General features: G+C 42.3%; 1 protein-coding gene across 1 annotated transcript; it reads right to left on the reverse strand.

The window, feature by feature from the left end:
• Positions 1-18,490: 18,490 nt before the first annotated feature.
• On the reverse strand, positions 18,491-19,144 carry LOC308435527 (large ribosomal subunit protein eL37-like; the record flags this gene model as incomplete). Its single annotated transcript, XM_080936218.1, has 2 exons — positions 18,491-18,526; positions 18,935-19,144. The coding sequence occupies 2 exons, from the start codon at positions 19,142-19,144 to the stop codon at positions 18,491-18,493; spliced, it is 246 nt and encodes an 81-aa protein (XP_080792344.1).
• Positions 19,145-19,373: the final 229 nt, after the last annotated feature.

Here is a 19,373-nt window from a genome sequence, read left to right on the forward strand (position 1 = left end):
CTACATCGATCATTCAACACCTACTTCCCACGCATATATGGGAAAGCCCAGCACAGACCCGCTGAGTTAGTCCAAAAATGTCTGGCCTCTGAATCAGGAGCTAAACAAGTTGTTAATATTATAAGGTTCAGGTTTGCAAGTTGTTTGTTATGCCTCCCAAACTGACACAGCTTTCAGAACCAAACAAAAGAAAGTGAAAGTGTGATGGTTTGTTTATGCTCAGCCCAGGGAGTGGCACTATTTGTAGGTGTGGCCTTGTTGGAATAGGTGTGTCTCCATCAGTGTGAGCTATTAGGCCCTCATCCTAGCTGCCTGGAAGTGAGTCTTCCACCAAGCAGCCTTCAGATGAAGATGTAGAGCTCTCAGCTCCTCCTGCACCATGCCTGCCTGGATGCTGCCATGTTCCTACCTTGATGATGATGGACTGAGCCTCTGAACCTGTAAGCCAGCCACAATTAAATGTCCTTATAAGACTTGTCTTGGTCATGGTGTCTGTTCACAGCAATAAAAACTTAAATAAGACAGAGGGTAAACCCAAGAAAATGGTATCTGTAGGTAACTGTTCCCACTCTAAAGGAATTGTTAAGGCATTATCTTTCTTTCTTTGCAACTAAATAACAGACTTACTGTGCAAAGTGAAACTTGATTCTTACCTCCTAAAGATCTTGCTTTATTTCTGTAGATTGGTCTTTCTAGACAGGATTTAACCTTCCCCCCCCCCCCCCGTGGGGTTAAGATAGCGTGTATTTTCATTTTTAAAACAATATTATTGTGATATAGCACATATGGCTTATAATACTCAAATTTGAGTTATATGATTCAGTGCTTTTCAATATATTTGAAGAGCTGTCCATACATAAGCACAAATAATTTTTAAATGTTTTTATCACTTTTTAAAAAGGATTTATTTATTATATACAGTCAGCTTTCATTTATGCCTGCAGGCCAGGATATCTCATTACAGATGGTTCTGAGCCACCATGTGGTTGCTGGGAACTGAATCCAGGGGCTGCCAGTGCTCTTGTCCTCTGAGCCACCTCTTCAGCCCTTTTCATCACTTTCAGAATGAACCCAGAACCCACAAGCATGGTGACACTTGTCTATAATCCCAGAATGTGGAGGCAGAGGCAGGAATATTTCTAATTTAAGGGCAACTTGACTCAGTCTTAACAAGAACAACAAAAATCTGAACACATTGCAGAATGTTTTATTCTCCCAAATCAGACCCCGCTTACCCCTTACCTCCTTATCTCTGCTTTCGCCCTGAACCCGAGGATGCTGAACTACTCTCTGTTCTTATAAAGCTGCTTAGTTTGGACATTTCATTGAAATGATATCATATAGAACCAGGGATAAGCTGCATGTTTGTGCTTGTAGCACTGGGGAGGCTGAGGTAGATCCCAAGTCTGAGGCCAGCCTGCTCCATGTGGGGAGACCCTGTCTCAAAAGAACAAACAAATGGTATCATACAATAAATAACAATATGAGTTTTTTCTCCTTGGTGATTCGGGCATAGTCCAGATTAGACCAGATTAAAAGTAGATAAAAGCAGGTTTATTAGGAGGCAGCTCTTGGGTGTGTTCGTTGCTCTCAATAGGGGTGCTCATCCAGGCTAAAGCAAGGGGATTTTAGGCAGGGAGAGATATGTGTCAGCTAGGAGCGTATGTCTTTACATAGTCAAAACTGAGCCCCTGGACTGGTACTTTTGGGTGGGTTGCCTTTCAGTGTGGGTGGGGTTGGGGGGAAGAAGGCAGATGGAGTGTCCCAAATTGTGCAGGTGTGAGCAAGGATTCCAGCCTAACAATCTTCTACAACTGACTTCTTTCGCTGACTTGAACATTTTATGAGTCAGTCCACAATGTGGTGCGTGTCGGTGCTTTGTTCTCTTCTTTTGCTGAGTGACTTCCACTGCACTAATCTGCTAAATTTTGTTTATCCATTTAACAGTCCGGAAACTGGAATAGCTTCACCTGTTGGGTAAGGCTCCTGTAAACACTAATTAATTTCCAAGATTTCCTTTGAGAACAGGCTTTCTATTTTCTAGGGTGTCTGGGAATGGAACTGGTGGTTCATATGGTAATTCTAAATTTAATCATGGGGTGTTACAAGTTTGTGTGTTTGTGTGTGTATACACAAGTGTGTGAATGCGCGAGCCCATATGCAAACATGTAGAAGCCAAGGAAGGCTATTAGGTATGTCTCTGTATATTCTCCTTTTAAGATGGACAGTGTTCGGGGCTTTTAAGTAAGTGTTGCAGTTTTTCTCTTAACCCAGGAAGCTCCCAAATAACTGAGAACGGACTGTTATATTTATTTAACAAGCGTTAAATGCACAACAATTGAGCAGCATTATTTGATTTTAATCCTCTAAGCTAATCTGGTGACGACCAGTTAAAATCCCAGTGACACTTGCCTTTTAGTACTGACCTGGTCCTCTGCGCTGCAGCTGTTTTCTCACTGTGTGCCTCACTGGACTCTGTCCCTGTGGAGAATCCCCACTTCCTCTCTTTCTTTTCTTCCCACCTTCCCTGGCTGAGAGGAAGTCCAGCCTTGTTCTCTCCCCTGCTCAGTCACTGGCTGATCAGCTTCTTTATTGACCAATCAGGGAAAGACTGGGGAGAAATGTTTTGCAACCAGATTTGTGGGGACAAAGAAACCAGCATTTGAATAACACAAGGACATTTTTTTACACAGTTTATAGTAACTTTATGCCTATGGGACAACCTTAATTACTTGTCCTATTATGATAAATCAAAACCAAAACAGACTAAAAAATTGATAGACGCAGGAGAGGGTTTATTCTGGGTTCAATATAGACCACCATAGTAACAAAACAAGGACACATTGCATGCATGGAAGAGAACAATGGATGCTAAGCTCTCTCTCTCCGTCTATGTTCTCCAGGATCCTAGTCAGGGAATGGTGACACCTCAGTTAAAACAGCAGAGTAATCTTAGCCATCCTCAGAGGCCCGCCTCCCAGGGGATTCTAGATTTTGTGACATTGGAAATTAACATGAACCATATACAGTCTCACAGAACATAAGGCCTTCATCCAGACTAAGCTAGTGGCATCTACCTGTCTTCACTTCCATCCCACAAGCTCAGGTTATGGGCAAGTGTGGCGATGCTGGGGATTGAACTCTGGTCCTCTTGATTTCACAGCAGGTAATATCACCAACTGAGCCATCTCCCCAGCCCCACATTAATCTTTTCAAATGCCACACACTGTCCATGGTAACTTCTTGTTTTATATTCAGATGAGCAAAGTGGAAGTGTCCTGGCTTGTCTACATTTTCACTAATAGTTTCCCTTTTTCATTTCAACCACCCTCACGAGCAGGCAGTGGCACTACACTGTGTTTTAGGGTACTTTTCTTTACTGGCTACAGACAGTGGCATCTTTTTGTCGGTGTCTTCTGTTGGGATTCTGTAAACCCCACCCCTCAATTACCTGGCAGTAACCAGGTATGTTTCCCCCCCACCCCCCAGTGATGACACTATAAAAGGGGCTGCTTTCCCCCTCCTCTCTCTCTTGTTCTTTCTCCCCAACTTAACCCTCCTCTTCTCCTTCCCTTTCCCCTTCCCCCTCTCCCTCCACGTGCTCATGGCTGGCCTCTACCCCTCCACTCCTCTACTCCTCTCTTCTCTCTCTCTCTCTGCCTCTACTACCCTCTTAACTCTCCCATGACCTAAATAAACTCTATTCTGTCCTATACCATCATGTGGCTGGTCCCGCAGGGGGAAGGGATTCCCAACATGGGCCCCCCAGAGACATCCCCCTTGCCCCTAGGCCTCACTGAACCTTCATGGGCCATATGACCCCCACTCTCTTCATCCTTTTCCTAACATTGGTGCCGAAACCCGGGACATCATCTTTTAACAACATTGGTGCCCCGTGACTTTTCCTTATATCTTCCTCATTGTCTTCTTTGAAGAAATGTCTGTTTAGGGGGCTGGAGCAATGGCTCAGCGGTTGGGAGCACTGACTGCTCTTCCAGAGGTCCTGAGTTCAATTTCCAGCAACCACATGGTGGCTCACAACCCTCTGTAATGAGATCTGATGCCCTCTTCTGGTGTGTCTGAAGACAGCTACAGTGTACTTATATATAATAAATAAATAAATCTTTAAAAAAAAAAAAGAAAGAAATGTCTGTTTAGATTCTTTTCCTATCACAGAGTGTTGTCGGGGTTCTCTCTGAGAAAAAAAAAAAAGATTTATTATATGTAAGTACACTGTAGCTGTCTTCAGACACACCAGAAGAGGGCATCAGATCTCATTACAGGTGGTTGTGAGCCACCATGTGGTTGCTGGGATTTGAACTCAGAACCTCTGGAAGAGTGCTCTTAACTTAAGAGTCATCTCTCCAGCCTGTCAGGGTTCTCTAAAACAAAAAGATCTATGAAAAGGTTCAGACTGGCTCCCATGATATTGTCTGGGTAGTCTAATCACAGCTGTCTCATTGAGGAGGCTGAAAACCCAGTTACTCTCAGTCCATTAGTCTGGGTACCTTAGCAGTCCCAACCTGGTATTGAGGACTTAGGGGATTCCTGGAAAGCTGCTGGTTTTTCAGCCCATGCTGGAAGCCAAATAGACTAGGTTTTGATGTAAGTGAAGGAATGTCACAGAAGCAGAGGAACCAAAGAGGTAGAAGAATTTGCCAGCAAGAGTGAAAGTAAGCAGTCAAAAGCAATACAACAACTACTACTATTACTACTGCTACTCTTTCTTCTCCTCCTTTTTCTTTTTCCTTTTCTAAAAGTCTTTTGGCATCCTTTTATCTGAGCTGATATAGGAAGGTGATGCTCATAAGGGGATGGAGAAGTAGCCCAGCAGGTCAGAGCACTTGCTGCTCTTGCAAATGACCACAGCTCAGTCAGTACCTAGTCCTCGTGCTCATATTTGGATGTGGGACAGGGGTGCATGCGGAATCTGTGTATCTCCCCTCCCCCTACTGATCAGCAGAAGCAGAATGAGTCTGGGAGGAAGTATGGCTAATGTCTCAGCAAAATGCTAAGTGCTGGGACCAGAGAATCCTAAAAACACGAGTTCAAAATGTATAATTTCTCAACTATGAAAAATATAAGAATACATTATGAATTATTATATGAGGAGCTTCATGAATCTAAAGGAACAAAAGCAGCTACACTGTGAGCCAATGTTTCAGAAAGACGCTAAGAAAGGAGATAGAGATTTAGGGAGTGGTGATCAAAGGACATCCCACCCAGGTAAATTTTTTTGTTTATGCTTACAATGGCAGACAGACTCCTGAGTTTAGAGTGGGCCTGGGATAGAACAAGTTTAGGCCCAGGTGTGGTAAAAATAGTAATTTCAGGACAGGGTCCCACCCAGCTAGGTTTTAGTCAGTGCTTAAGAGAGACCTGGCAGATCTCTGAGTTCTTTTGTAATGTTAAAAGAAAATGCGTGCTTGCTGTCTCCTAAGAATTAAGGGGCTGTGGTCATGGGATGCTGAGTCATAGGATAATCAAAAGGAAACCTGGAGTAAATGACTGGACTTATATATAAAATAAAAAACTGGACTATGATCTGAGAGAGAGAGAGAGAGAGAGAGAGAGAGAGAGAGCTGTCTGAAGATCTCTAGGAAGAGCAGAACACAGAGAACAGACCAACTTTGACCCATGATTCAAGCCATTTGTCCCACATTTCCCACGTACTCCTTCTCCCAAAACTGCTCTCCAAGCCAAGGCTGGTCCTTGGCATATTTAAGCACAGCGCAGTTCAACAGTTTCCAGGTGATAGTTAACTCAATCCTGTGTGCCTCATTCCCAAGCCTCAAAGACCACCAAGGAACTGGCTCCCATGCAGATGTAATCACACTAGTGTCTCTATTCGAGCTGGAGCTCGGGCCATTTCACCATCTCTGACACAGCAGAATGGGCAGGTGAAGGAAGCTCTCATGGGACAAGGTTTTATAGGAAATGGTGAGGGGATTTCTAGCCTGGCACACATCTGATTGGGGGCTATTATGGAATTTTGTTGCCTGTTAAAATAATTAGCTGGTGCTGTGTCCCGTGCCTAACGTCTTGCCAGCAAGAACGACGCCGCGCGGCAACAGGATTCTTCTGCGAACAACCTTTATTGTACAGTACTCTTGAGCAGAGGAACCTGAGGAAGAAAAGTGCACTGTTAAATATGCCCAGGAGACTCGTGCTGCTTCCTGATTGGTGCGCCCTCCAGTATCTCATTAGCATGCCCCAAAAAGGTGCTGTGACTTCGCACTGCGTCCCTCGGGCTGGACAACAGCTCTGTTTGCTGAATCATCGGCGGGAAGCCGGCGCCATCTTTGGGTGCAGCACAAACGGCTTCTAACAGTGCTGGGAGCAAAAATGTAAAGTTAACTTTTGCTTTCCCCCTGATCTGTGGTTGTTAGAAAGTGAAGTGCCAGGGGCAGGCTTGTAACCTTAAGGAGCAGGTTTGTTGGGGATTGTAGATTTATGTTAAGTCGATACATGATTGGACAGAAGAGAGATAGGTGGGGAAAGATCAAGGAGCTGAAGTAGAGGCAGGAGACAGGAGGCAGAAAGGAGATTCAGAGAAAGAATCATGATGGAGCTGGAGAAAGAGAATCTAGATCCAGGTGATCTTAATTGTTGATAGGCAGATATAATATTTTTAAGGGTTTATGTGGGTCATTTTTGATGGAGCCTGCACTGCCAGTGGCTACTCCTAATCCGGCGAAGGCGTGAGGATTTGAAAAAGATATAACTTGGGTCATCCATGTTTCCATAATGCCATTTACTTTCTGAACCCAGCTCAAGATATCAGATACAAAGGCAGTATGCAAATCCCCTAGCTGCTTGGTGGAAGAAAACGCCCCCTGGGTCGAACCTGTAACCTTCTAGCAGCCTAAGCAGGAACAGAGGTGTGAGTCTTCTGCTTGTGACTAACCAATCTAAAACTCAAAGCAGGGTGTGTTGTTTTTCCATATAGGAAGGCAGTTCTGCTGACCCTTGGGGTGGGGGGGTTTGCTCACAACAATTTTATCTCATATAGAAGGGCAGTTTGTATCATTGTCCACTGGGTGTAATCTTATTGTGTGGAGGGTTTGTGGATTGAGAATTTAATTTATAAACCTTCATGAAAAGCTACTGGGCTTTGGAGTCATGCTTGTGCCTGGCGGTGGAGGAAAGAAACACCCTGGGGCCGGGCAGTCATATCCACCTGGGACAGAAACAACAGGGGCTGTGGAGTGAACCATGTCTGCCTTCTTGGAGGCGGCCTGGAGTGCCTAGTGGTGCAGGGACGGTCCGTATGTGCTCAGCTCTGCACTAGATTGGTGTTCATGGAGTGAGACCGTGGGGGCAGATAAAAGGTTGAGCCATCAGTCCTCCTGCCTCAGCTTTCCAAGTGCTGGGATTACAGGCGTGAGGTACTGCAGCTGATAGGTTCCTTTCTAAAGTAGGCATTTTGTGGCTCCAACTGAACCTTTTACACATGAAGCAGTCATGCTTTGCATTGGTTGTCCCCCCCAAAAAAGAGTTTATTTTACATGTCTGAGTGTTTTGCCTGCATGTATGTGTATGCGCCATCAATAGGTGCAGTATTCCTAGAGACCAGAAGAGAATATTGGACCCCTTGGAGTTACAGGCAGTTGTGAGCCAGCATGCAGAAGAATGCAAATCGATTCATCCTTATCTCCTTGTACAAAACTCAAGTCCAAGTGGATCAAGGACCTCCACATAAACCAGGTACACTGAAACTAATAGAAGAGAAAGTGGGGGAGCCTTGAACACATAGGCACAGAGGAAATTTTCCTGAACAGAACACCAATGGCTTATGCTCTAAGATCAAGAATCAACAAATGGGACCTCATATAATTGCAAAGCTTCTTTAAGGCAAAGGACATTGTCAATAGGACAAAACGGCAACCAACAGAATGGGAAATTTTTTTTTTACCAATCCTACATTTGAGAGAGGGCTAATATCAAATATATATACAAAGAACTCAAGAAGTTAGACTCCAGAGAATCAAATAACCCCATAAAATGGGGGACAGAGCTAAGCAAAGAATCCTCAACTGAAGCATATTGAATGGATGAGAAGCACCTAAAGAAATGTTCAACATCCTTCCTTAGTCATCAGGGAAAAACGAATCAAAACAACCCTGAGATTCTACCTCACACCAGTCAGAATGACTAAGATTAAAAACTCAGGTGACAGCAGATGCTGGTGAGGATGTGGAGAAAGAGGAACACTCCTCCACTGTTGGTGGGGCTGTAAGCTGGTATGACCACTCAGGAAATCAATCTGGTGGTTCTTCAGAAATATGGACATATTACTAACCTGAGAACCCAGCTATACCACTCCTGGGCACATACCCAAAAGATGCTCCTGCATATAGCAAGGACACATGTTCCACTATGTTCATAGCAGCCTTATTTATAATAGCCAGAAGCTGGGAAGAACCCAGATGTCCTTGAATAGAAGAATGGATACAGAAAATATGGTACATTTATACAATGGAGTACTACTCAGCTGTTAAAAACAATGATTTTATGAAATTCTTAGGCAGATAGATGGAACTAGAAAATATCCTGAGTGAGGTAACCCAGTCACAAAAGAACACACATGGTATGCACTCACTGATAAGCAGATATTAGCCCAAAAACTCGGAATACCCCAGATACAATCCACAGACCACATGAAGCTCAAGAAGAAGGAAGACCAAAGAGTGGCTGCTTCAATTCTTCTTAAAAGAGGGAACAGAATATTTACAGGAGGAAATACAGAGACAAAATACAGGAACAGAGACTGAAGGAAAGGCCATCCAGAGACTGCCCCACCTGGGGATCTATCCCATATATAGTCACCAAACCCAGACAATATTGGGGATGCCAAGAAGTGCATGCTGACAGGAGCCTAATATAGCTGCTTCCTAAGAGACTCTGCCAGAGCCTGAGAAATACAGAGTTGGATGCTCTCAACCAACCATTGGACTGAGAACAGGTTCTCCAATGAAGGAGTTAGAAAAAGGACTGAAGGAGCTGAAGGAGTTCTCAACCCCACAGGAAGAACTACAATATCAACCAACCAGACCCCCCAGAGCTCCCAGAGACTAAACCACCAACCAAAGAGTACACAAGAAGGGACCCGTGGTAGCTCCAGCTGCATATGTAGCAGAGGATGGCCTTATAAACAAACAAACAAACAAATAAATAGATCCTTTAAAAAAAATGACAAAAAGTTGAAAGAAAGAAACAAACAAACAAACAAAAAGGAGGAGAGTCGGGGTTGACTGTCAATGAGCCACTGGCCAGAAGAATAACGCTGCTTTTTAAATTTGGTGGTTACATCTGGAGTTTTCGGATACTGTCTTTTACCATACATGGCTGGTCGGCACAAAAGCAACATTCCTCCCAGAGGAAGAGCCAGAGACCACCTCCCTTTCCGTTAGTAAATCGAGTCCTCACTGATTATGTAGCACAGGGTGGACAGTGAGTATATTTGGCTCTGGAAGAGGAGGATGGTCTAAGGCGCCTGTTGGAGACCCTGGGCGAACGTAGATGAAAACTGAAGCAAATACTAGGGACATAGTCAATCCTGCTGTTCTGGTGTTGACACCAGCATTTATGTCCAGAACTGCTAGAACAGTTATAACAATGAACCACTCCTTTATCCTGCTGTGATGCTATAAACCCAGAGACAGGAACTGAAGAGGTTTCTTCCCCAGGTACCACCACTATTTTTAGAAACAAACAAAAAAAAAAAAAAAAAAAAAAAAAAAAAAAAAAACACCAGGGTACAGATCCCAGCCCACCCAGTGGATAAGCAGTGGTGTTCTTGAGGCATTTTGAATGTTTGGACATAGGGGCTGAGAGGTAGTTCTAAGGGTTAAGGTATTATTATAGACTACAGAAACCAGTGTACACATAAAGCTTGTTGCTGAGGACTTAAAGCAGTTTGTGATACCAACGAGAGAGGTGTGGGAGAGATAAGGGGTGATGGAGATATTTGGCTTAGAGCACTTAATTGGGGTGAGGTGAGAGTCTAATAAGACAACAGGCAAGGCCACAAATGGTAGTCATGATTTTGGCCAAGGAGGGGCGCAACACCGACATTCTCCAAAGAGTCAGCAAGAACATTATTCAATAGTTGATATGTAGAGGTTAAGGTCTGAAACAAGAGATGGTGAGATAGGGAGGTGGGATCAATACCATCTGTCTAAAAGGGATGATTTTAGGGATGTGAGGACCTTTGAGGAACCTTGGACCAATTCTTCTACCAAGTCTATACCTAGGCTATATATAGAGAGAGTGGGGTGTGTACCCTCTGTATTTTGATTGTGCCTGACAACTAGCTATGGTTAATACTATAGTCAAGTTTACCAATGACTCCTGTCTTCCATCAGGGGTGCCATGGGTCATCAGTAAGAATAGAAAAGGGTTTCTTTGGGGTTATTTATTTGTGTAGTGACAGAAGTTGTCATCATTGAAAATCAAGTGTGCCAGTTCTGTCCATTTGAACTGAACTAAGGCCATGCTGTGTAAATGTCACGTTTATTTCCTAAAATGAACTAGGGAGATAAGAGCCATGCCTAAACTGTGAGAATACATGGTTGGGTTGAGCCCACAGCACTTCCTTCTCTGTTCCAACTATCCCTAGGCCCAGGCTTAGAAACTTCTAGCCTCCGTACAATCTAATCTTCCAAGCTAACTGATTCAGTCCTGCTTCTCTTGGCTTCTGACTAAATTGTTCTGCTTGGCTCTTACTAACTTTGGTAATACCTTCTAATCTTCTGGCTCCTTCTCATTCTCTGATTAGTTTTGTCTTCACCTGTGTCAATCTTGTTCTCCTGCAACCAGTCTCTTTAAAACTCACACACGAGGCTGGAGTGATGGCTCAGTGGTTAAGAGCACTGACTGCTCTGCCAGAGGTCCTGAATTCAATTCCCAGCAACTACATGGTGGCTCACAACCATCTGTAATTGGGATCCGATGCCCTCTTTGGAAGTGTCTGAAGACAGAAACAGTGTACTCATATACATAATATAAATAAATAAATCTTTTAAAAAATAAGACTCTATTTCACACACACACACATACACACACACACACACACACACACACACACTGAACTGCACCACCCCTCCCCACTGCTCCTAAATAGTCTGTGTTTCCTATCTTTTTTTCTCATATGAGTTGGGTGTGTGACATCTCTGACTCATTCTTTCAAATCTTTCTCTGATTCATAACTGTCTGCTCCTCAAATTAGATATCATGTTCAAACATGGCTGCTTCTTTCTACTAACTAACCTTACTTTCATTGTTAGGGATTAAAGGTGTACACTAAAGGCATATTATTATATAATAAGGAATATGCCTGTATTCCAGCCAGATCATACTGTACTCAAGGGCATATCTGCATTCCAGCCTAAGCATGTAGACCTAGAAAGTCTTTGGATGTGATCCCTTACCAGAGCAGCCATGTTTCTTCATGAAAATTCCTCTACATCTTCCCCCTTTCTGTTTAAGCTAAAACCATACACAGTTAAACTATTACAACAGAAACAACTATCTTAACAGTCTGAATGTCCTTATGAAGAGCCATTAGCGCAATGATCCTTCGTGAACAGTCCTGATCATCTGTCCTTCCGCAATGTCCATCTCAGCACCACGGTTTTGCACTCTGCCTGTCTGAGTGCAATCTGTTCTTTTCCTGCTGCTTTGTTGAGCTGTCTCCATGTAAATGGGGGGCGGGGGTTCAGCTTTTTGTATCATCTGCTTTCTATAGCTGCTTGACCTGTTGGATTGTATTTATTTGCATCAGTATAAAATGTAGGAGCTTCAAAAACTCATATCCCTTTTACTATACCAGGAATAATTCAATTAGTTCTTTTTATAAATAGCTGTTTGCTTTTGGGACATTTGTTAATTTCTTACAAATAATTGCTAAATTCTTTGTCAGTCTCCATTAATTACCCACAATGAAGTAAATTCAGCATTTGCATATGGTATTATTATTTCTGCTGGGTCTGTTCATGATAATTGACAAAATCTTATTCTTCCTTTCACAATTAGATCAGACATTTTTTCAACATAATTTTTTACTATTTATGTATTTTTTAATGTTTATGTATTAAGAAGATCCATCCTAAAACATTGTCCTCCCTATGCATAATGAGTCCAGTTGGGAAATGAACACATACCTAAAGACTTATCGATAAGGACAACAGCTCACAGACTTAGGTGGGGTGAAGTGGAAACTTCTGATTTCTTTGGAAACTCAGTTATATCATATGATGTTTCGATAAAGCAAACACGTGAAAGGATTCTAACATCACACGTGTTCACTTTACATTGCATTACTAAGCTCTGCTTGTTGTGACTTTACAGGAAGAAATGTACCACAAAACTTCTGGTGGTGCTCTGGTGGCTTCTTGCTGTTTCTAGGGACTTGGGCAGATTGGCAGAGTGGAGTTTTGCTAAGACAGACAGACTCACATGGTGAGGCAAGATCCATGGGAGGCCACGTGATGTTTGGAGGGAGTATAAATAGAACTCAGTGGACAATGATGGAGGCTTGCATAGCTAGCTCTGCAGCGCTTCTTGGTCTCAAGTCTTTGTCTTTGCTGATCTTCACTTCATTGAGAAAGGCACAATAGAGAAATTCTCCTGGCATTCCTGCTGCTCCTGATCGCTCCTACTGACTCGTGCCGATTTGGCAGAGGGTGCCATAGACACTCAGCAGTAGAGAGTCCCTTGGCATCCAAGGTCAAAAAATCCAAAGTAAAATTTTGTGGTAGAGGAGCATACAACTCTCCTTTTTTTATTCTTTGTAACTGATTTTTTAGAGCTCCGTGTGCTCATTTCATAATTCCCTGTCCTTGAGAACATGAAAAATTATGTATATTATATATTATAACTTATATAACATATAATTATAATAATTAAATTAAATAATTAAATATTCATTTAATTCATATTTTACATATATGATTTATATTTAATGTATCTAATTCTCATTTAAACCATACAATTGATACTTAATGCATATGATTTATAGTTAACATATATATTAATACATATAAATCATACTCAATGTATATAATTTATATTCATAAATATATAACATATTTTATATACTTAACTAATTTAATTTATATTTTAACATATATAATTACTATTTAATGCATATAATTTTTAAAAGTATATAATTAATATTTAGTGCATTAGTTATATTGACTATATATAATATATTAACATACAAATTATATTCAATGTATACAATTTGTATTTAACTAGTATAATTTATATTTGATTTATAATTTATATTTAATGTAGATAATATATATATACATGCATGTGTGAATATGTATGTAGTTATTAAGGACAGGTCATCTTCTGATGACATGTGACTAAAACATACATTTTATATACATGTTTCAATGTATATAATTTCTAACTTCTATGATATATGTTAGTTTATATAATTTATATTTGGGCCATCTGCTGGATTGGATCAGAACAGGCAAGTGTACTTATTTGGAGTCCATTTGATTTGTGGCAGGCAGGTCCAAGTCTTAGGACTCTTGATTCCATGAACCTTATGTGAACTTTAGTTTATAAAAGGATGTACATTCGTATTTACCATCGAATTGAAACCCACATTTTAGAAAAAGGAGTTTGCTGGTTGTGGTGGCACACACCAGTAGGATTTGCTGAAGGAGGCAGAGGCAGGAGGATCATAAGTTCGAGGCCAGCCTGGGCTACACATTTAAAAAAAAAAAAAAAGAAAGAAAAAGGAGTTAACAGGTGTCTGTTGTCTAATAGGAGTACAGACTTGGTAAAATACAGGTTTGCAGCTATGGATACACAGATTGAACAGAGACGCTTTAGCATGATGAGAAACACCTTTAAGTCTGTATTCCAAAGGGAAATTAAACGCTTAAGCTTGTGACTGAACTGGGACCTGCCCATGTTCCAGTGGCTTAGCAGAGCTCCACTGAGCAATGCTGACATTCGGAACTTAGAAATAACAATAGCCTGTGGGAGGAATAGGAAACATTGTGCATTTTTAAAAAACTAATTGCTCACATCTCTATAACTTGCATTTATATACCTTAAAACAGCTTCTCAGACCCTCCAACTTTTACAACTTGCATTTACCAACTTTAAGCATCATTCATCTGAAGCATTTTTTATTTTGAAGTCATCATCATACAAGGTCCTTTAACCTTTATCCCTCGAATTTATCAATCTCAAACATTTTCCACAAACATTTTTTAATTAGACCTGTTGGGTTGGATTGTAACTCACCTGTGCCGGAGTTTCCCTTGTTCTGAGTTGCTCCTGCCACCCAAGCAGGGAGGATGGGAACAAGCTCCGGCTGCCTGTCAGATTCTAGGATGCTTGGCTGCTCCAGACACAGTGTCCTGCTCCACGCAGGATCTTCCACCCGTCATTCCCCTCCCACTGTTCCACTGCTGCCATATCTGCCCCTTCCGGGGGTCGGCGAGCACTCCATCAGTGGGTGTGGGGCAGCAGGGCCTGGAATGGGGTGCGCAGAGGATTGCTTCCCAGGCCACTGTGGCAGTTCACCCCCATTGACTCCTGGAACTGCTTACATTCATTTTCTCTCTTCTTCATCTCCCCTGACCCCATACTGCTTCTCTGAAACCCACTTCTCTTTCCTAGCCCTAATCACGGCCCAAAGACTAAAAGTATCTACAGGAACTTTTACCTAGTCAGTGATGTAAAAAACAAGGTTTTGGGAGGCTCTGAGACTTTTCTTAGAATGTGAGACCATTCTTAGAATGTGAGACCCTAAAGACACAGAAATGGTTAAAGTCAGACTCAGAGACTTTCCAGTCATCCCAGCCTATGAGATCCCGCCTGTGTCTGACAAATAAAAAACAATGGCCCAGAGTAATTCTCAGAAAAAACCACAAAAACACAAAAACATAGAATATACTGACTGATAACCACCTGGCCCTCTAGAAAGCCCTAGATAGGGTCCTGATGCATGTCATAGTTAACTCATGCCCTAATCACCCAATTCTGAGAATCAAAACAAGGACAAACCCCCTCAAAGTTTTGAAATATATAAACAAGGTTCTGAAAATGTAAAAACAAAGTTTTAGTGGACAGGTCAAGCTATACTGACCAAGCTGAGTTAAGACAAAACAAAAATGACTGCTTTAGGAACAGCTCCCCAACTCCTCCCTGTACTGATTTCCAAGGGGAATGTAAATTGTCAACAATATTACTGCCAAAGTTTCTCCCCCCTTTCCTTCCCTCTTCCTCTCCTCTTTCTGAAAATTATACTGCTGACCAATGGTAAAATAGTAGTTCACCCCCTCCACAAAAAAGTATAAAAGATGTGTTCTTTTTGAGTTCGGGGTTGACTCTCCCGGTGGGCTTGCTCCATGTACATGGAATAAAAACCTCTTGTTATTACAGCGGTCTATCGTCTAATTGAGTTCTGTGGGTTGCAGCCCTAAGCTAAGATGTTACAACAGTCAGTCCGTGCACATCATAACAGTTTTGAAGTCTTTCTTCAACTTTCTTCCAGGTTGCTGAATTTATTGCGCCTTCCTCAGGAAACCAAGGACAAACCTTTTCTACAAAATCTAAAAGACTGTGTAATTGCTGCTGCCCTGCTTTAGTGAACCGTATTAAGGATTTGGGCATTTCTATTTCCCGTTTCTTCTCTGTCTCTGTCTCTCTGTCTCTCTGTCTCTGTCTCTCTGTCTCTCTGTCTCTCTGTCTCTCTGTCTCTCTCTCTCTCTCTCTCTGCTTTTACCTTTTACGAGCTCCCTTACTTTTTCTGAGCTCCCTTAACTATGTTTTCATATGTCTTTTACTCCCAAGAAACTCGGCATGGAGTAGTTTTTTCTGAGCTTCCTCTTTTTTTTTTTTTTTTTTTTTTTTTTTTTTTTTAAGTGCTCACTTTTTCTCCTTCACCCCCTGGATTCGAGCCTGCTCTTTGGGTGCCATCCTGTCGGAGCCAGTACAGTCAACGAGGGAACCAAAACTAGGGGGATGAGGATGAGTATAGGCAGAAGAAAGACGGTACAAGAAAGACATGGGAGGGCTGCTGGTGGATACCAGGTCAGTGGTGAGATTTTCTCAGTGTCTTTCAAAGCCAAGCAAGAGAAAGCAGGACTAATTCCAGGAAGATAAACAATGACCACAAATGCTTATGTGATGAGTTCGTGGTACACGGTATCTATGTTTGACTAAGGTTTCCTTCAGGCTTGGACAGTCTCTCAAGGATGTATATATAAGGGGAAGAACTTGGCAGGATATAACATATGGCTTAACTAAAAACAAAGCCAGATGTCAGCTAACTCATTCATGATTAATCACAAGCAAAAAGTCAGCCAAAATTAACTCCGGCTGTTCTCCCTACAATGTTTCCCTGGTCATCTTAAAAAAGATTTATTTGTTTGTCCATTTATTTATTTAATGTATGTGAGTACACTGTTGCTGTCTTCAGACACATCAGAAGAGGGCACAGGATCCCATTACAGATGGATTGAGCCACCATATCATTGCTGGAATTGAACTCAGGACCTCTGGAAGAACAGTCAGTGATCTATCTCTCCAGCCCCCTCTTGGTCATCTTTTATTCACTGAGCTCCACCTGCTGTTTTACCATCATTCACACTGATCTTGGTTCAAGTTGGAGTTAATCCTTTCTCCCTGCTGTGAGACAGCCCCATCCCATTACAACCACCAGTTTAGGTCACAGGTACCTTTGAAGAGGGTCAATTTCCAGCCATAGCAAGTGCTAGAAGGTTTCCCCCTTATGTTCTTTCTGGAATCATTGTACTTTTCTTCAGCACCCTTTGCTGGATAAAGATAACCTGAGGAGTAGGTCATGACCATGTATGCCTTAAGATCCCAGCACTTGTGGGGGCAGAGGTATGTGGATCTCTAGAGTTCAAGGTCAGCTGGGTGTAAATGAGAAATTCCAGCACAGCCAAGGGTGTGCAAGGAGACCTAAGAAAAAGAATACAACATGGTACTCTGGGGGCATTGTTTAGTTGGTAACTTAGTGTACAAACAGGGGGACCCAAGTTTAGTCTCCAGAACACATATTAATAAAAATAAATAATAGAAACAAAGCAGGAGCCACTCCGAAGTGGTGGCACACACTCATATTCCCAGCCCTGGGAGGCAGATACAACAGGCTCCCTGGAGGATTGCTGGCTGGACAGTTTGGCCACATTGGTAAGCCACAGACTGGAGAGTGAGAAACCCTTAGAGGAAGCAGAAGTGTCGAGAAGAAGGAAGTAAATCAGGAGGGAGGTCTGTTCTGACTTAATGAAGAATCCATGACCCACTATCACCCCCTACCCAAAGCTAAGAAGTTACCAACAGATAGAAAATACTGTACCATAGTCTTTCTTGGACCAAATTCTGAGGCTTCTTCCAAGCCCAGCACGGTTCCAGAGAACAGTCAAAAAGCTCACTAGAAAGAGCTAGTCAGCCCAGTTTGGGCCCACACAGAAGAAAGTCTATGACTGTCCAAAGGAAGGGACCAACATGAAGCAGGCGGATTTTTGGCTAACCGGCTACAGCAGCCGGCTAGACTGAACTAAGAGAGGCAGTGTATAGACACATGCTGGCCTCAGGAGCCCGAAAACACACAGAAGGGCTAGAAAAACCTTTCCCCAGGGCTTCAGTGGGACTGAACAACCCCGAAAGTCTGAACCGGTGAGGTATTAAGTTTGAAAACATTAAAAGAGAAAAGAAACTGGGTATAAAAAAATCCTAGGAAAAAATATTTAGTTTGAATTAGAGGTTAAAAAGAAAAACATTTTCTGTGTTAAGATGGAAAATGCAGTGACACAATGCATCATAGGATTTTGTTCTATTATCAGCACACAAACGATAATGATTAAAATGTTATATTCCTCTTTAAGAAAGCTATCAGAATAAAGCAGTCTTAGAGGAGAGGACTGAAATTCTGGGCAGGATGTAGAACAGAGGTTAAGAGAATTCTTTACCTTCAAAAGAATCCAATCTGAGACTTACAATAACAGCAAAAATGGGTAATTCCAGCTGAGAAAAGTCCACAAAAGCTCGAGGAATTAAAATGCCAACCCATAAAGACGCAATATATCGATTAAGAGTTGAAATTATGTTTGATGCCATCTTAGAGCAATGACATACAATAGTCTATGTGTTTCATTTCGCAGAGTTTGGAGAACTTATATATATGCACATGGTGCCAAACTATTGATACATATTCAGATTTCCAGTTGGGCTCTGCCTTAAGTTCTGGAAAGGGTGTCAGCTAGGTCACACAGAGATGGTGGCTACCTTGGAAATGCCTTTGCAGACTGAAGCTGCGGATGCTTCCACATATATATCCATTAGAACACAATGGTTTTTAGACATTATGGCATAAAGTACGTTATAGATATACCTCTTTTTTGAAACCAGAACATTTATTTTTTGACAGCTTGAAGTTCTCAAGATGAACTGTATGCTGCAACAGCTGCTGCCCTCTTGGGTTTAGGTGTCAATTTTCACGGAATCCATGTCTGAATCTGCGGTACACGATTGTCTTAGTCAGGGTTTCTATTCCTGCTCAAAGCAGCATGACCAAGAAGCAAGTTGAGGAGGAAAGGGTTTATTCAGCTTACACTTCCACATTGCTGTTCATCACCAGAGGAAGTCAGGACTGGAACTCAAGCAGGTCAGGAAGCAGGAGCTGATGCAGGGGCCATGGAGAGATGTCACTTACTGGCTTGCTTCCCCTGGATTGCTCAGCCTGCTTTCTTATAGAACCCAGGTCTTCCAGCCGAGGGATGGCACCTCCCACAATGGGCTGGGCCCTTCCCCCTTGATCACTAGTTGAGAAAATGCCTTACAGCTGGATCTCATGGAGGCATTTCCTCAACTGAGGCTCCTTTCTCTGTGATAACTCCAGCTTGTGTCAAGTTGACACAAAACCAACCAGCACAATAATCTTTAGGTGCCTCATGCGACCAGTCCTGGTAGTGTTTTCTCTCTTAGCCTTGGCACTCTGGTTGTACTTCCTCTTGCACTTGGCAGAGTGGCCACATCTGCCACAGGTCGACTTCTGAAGGTGGTAGGCCTTAGAGCCACAGCGGTGGCACAGTGTGTGTGTCTTATTGCGACACTTTCCAAAGGATGACCTTCCTTTCCTCATCTTGGTTCTACTGTTGAGGCCAAAAGACCAGAAGAGCGCTATAGATGTATCTTACCGTCCTATCCATCAAGTACTTATGGACAGATCTAACAGGACTTTAAAGGAAATGCTCACAGAGCAGAAGGGGAGCTGGAATGTGTGAGAGGAAGTAAATAATGCTTCATCGGCTTCAAGTTTTTAAATGTTGAGATATACACAGCTGCTGAGAGACATTGGAGTATGTAAAAAA

The sequence above is a fragment of the Micromys minutus genome, assembly GCF_963924665.1.
Source record: "Micromys minutus genome assembly, chromosome: 23".
NCBI classification, from domain to species: domain Eukaryota; kingdom Metazoa; phylum Chordata; class Mammalia; order Rodentia; family Muridae; genus Micromys; species Micromys minutus.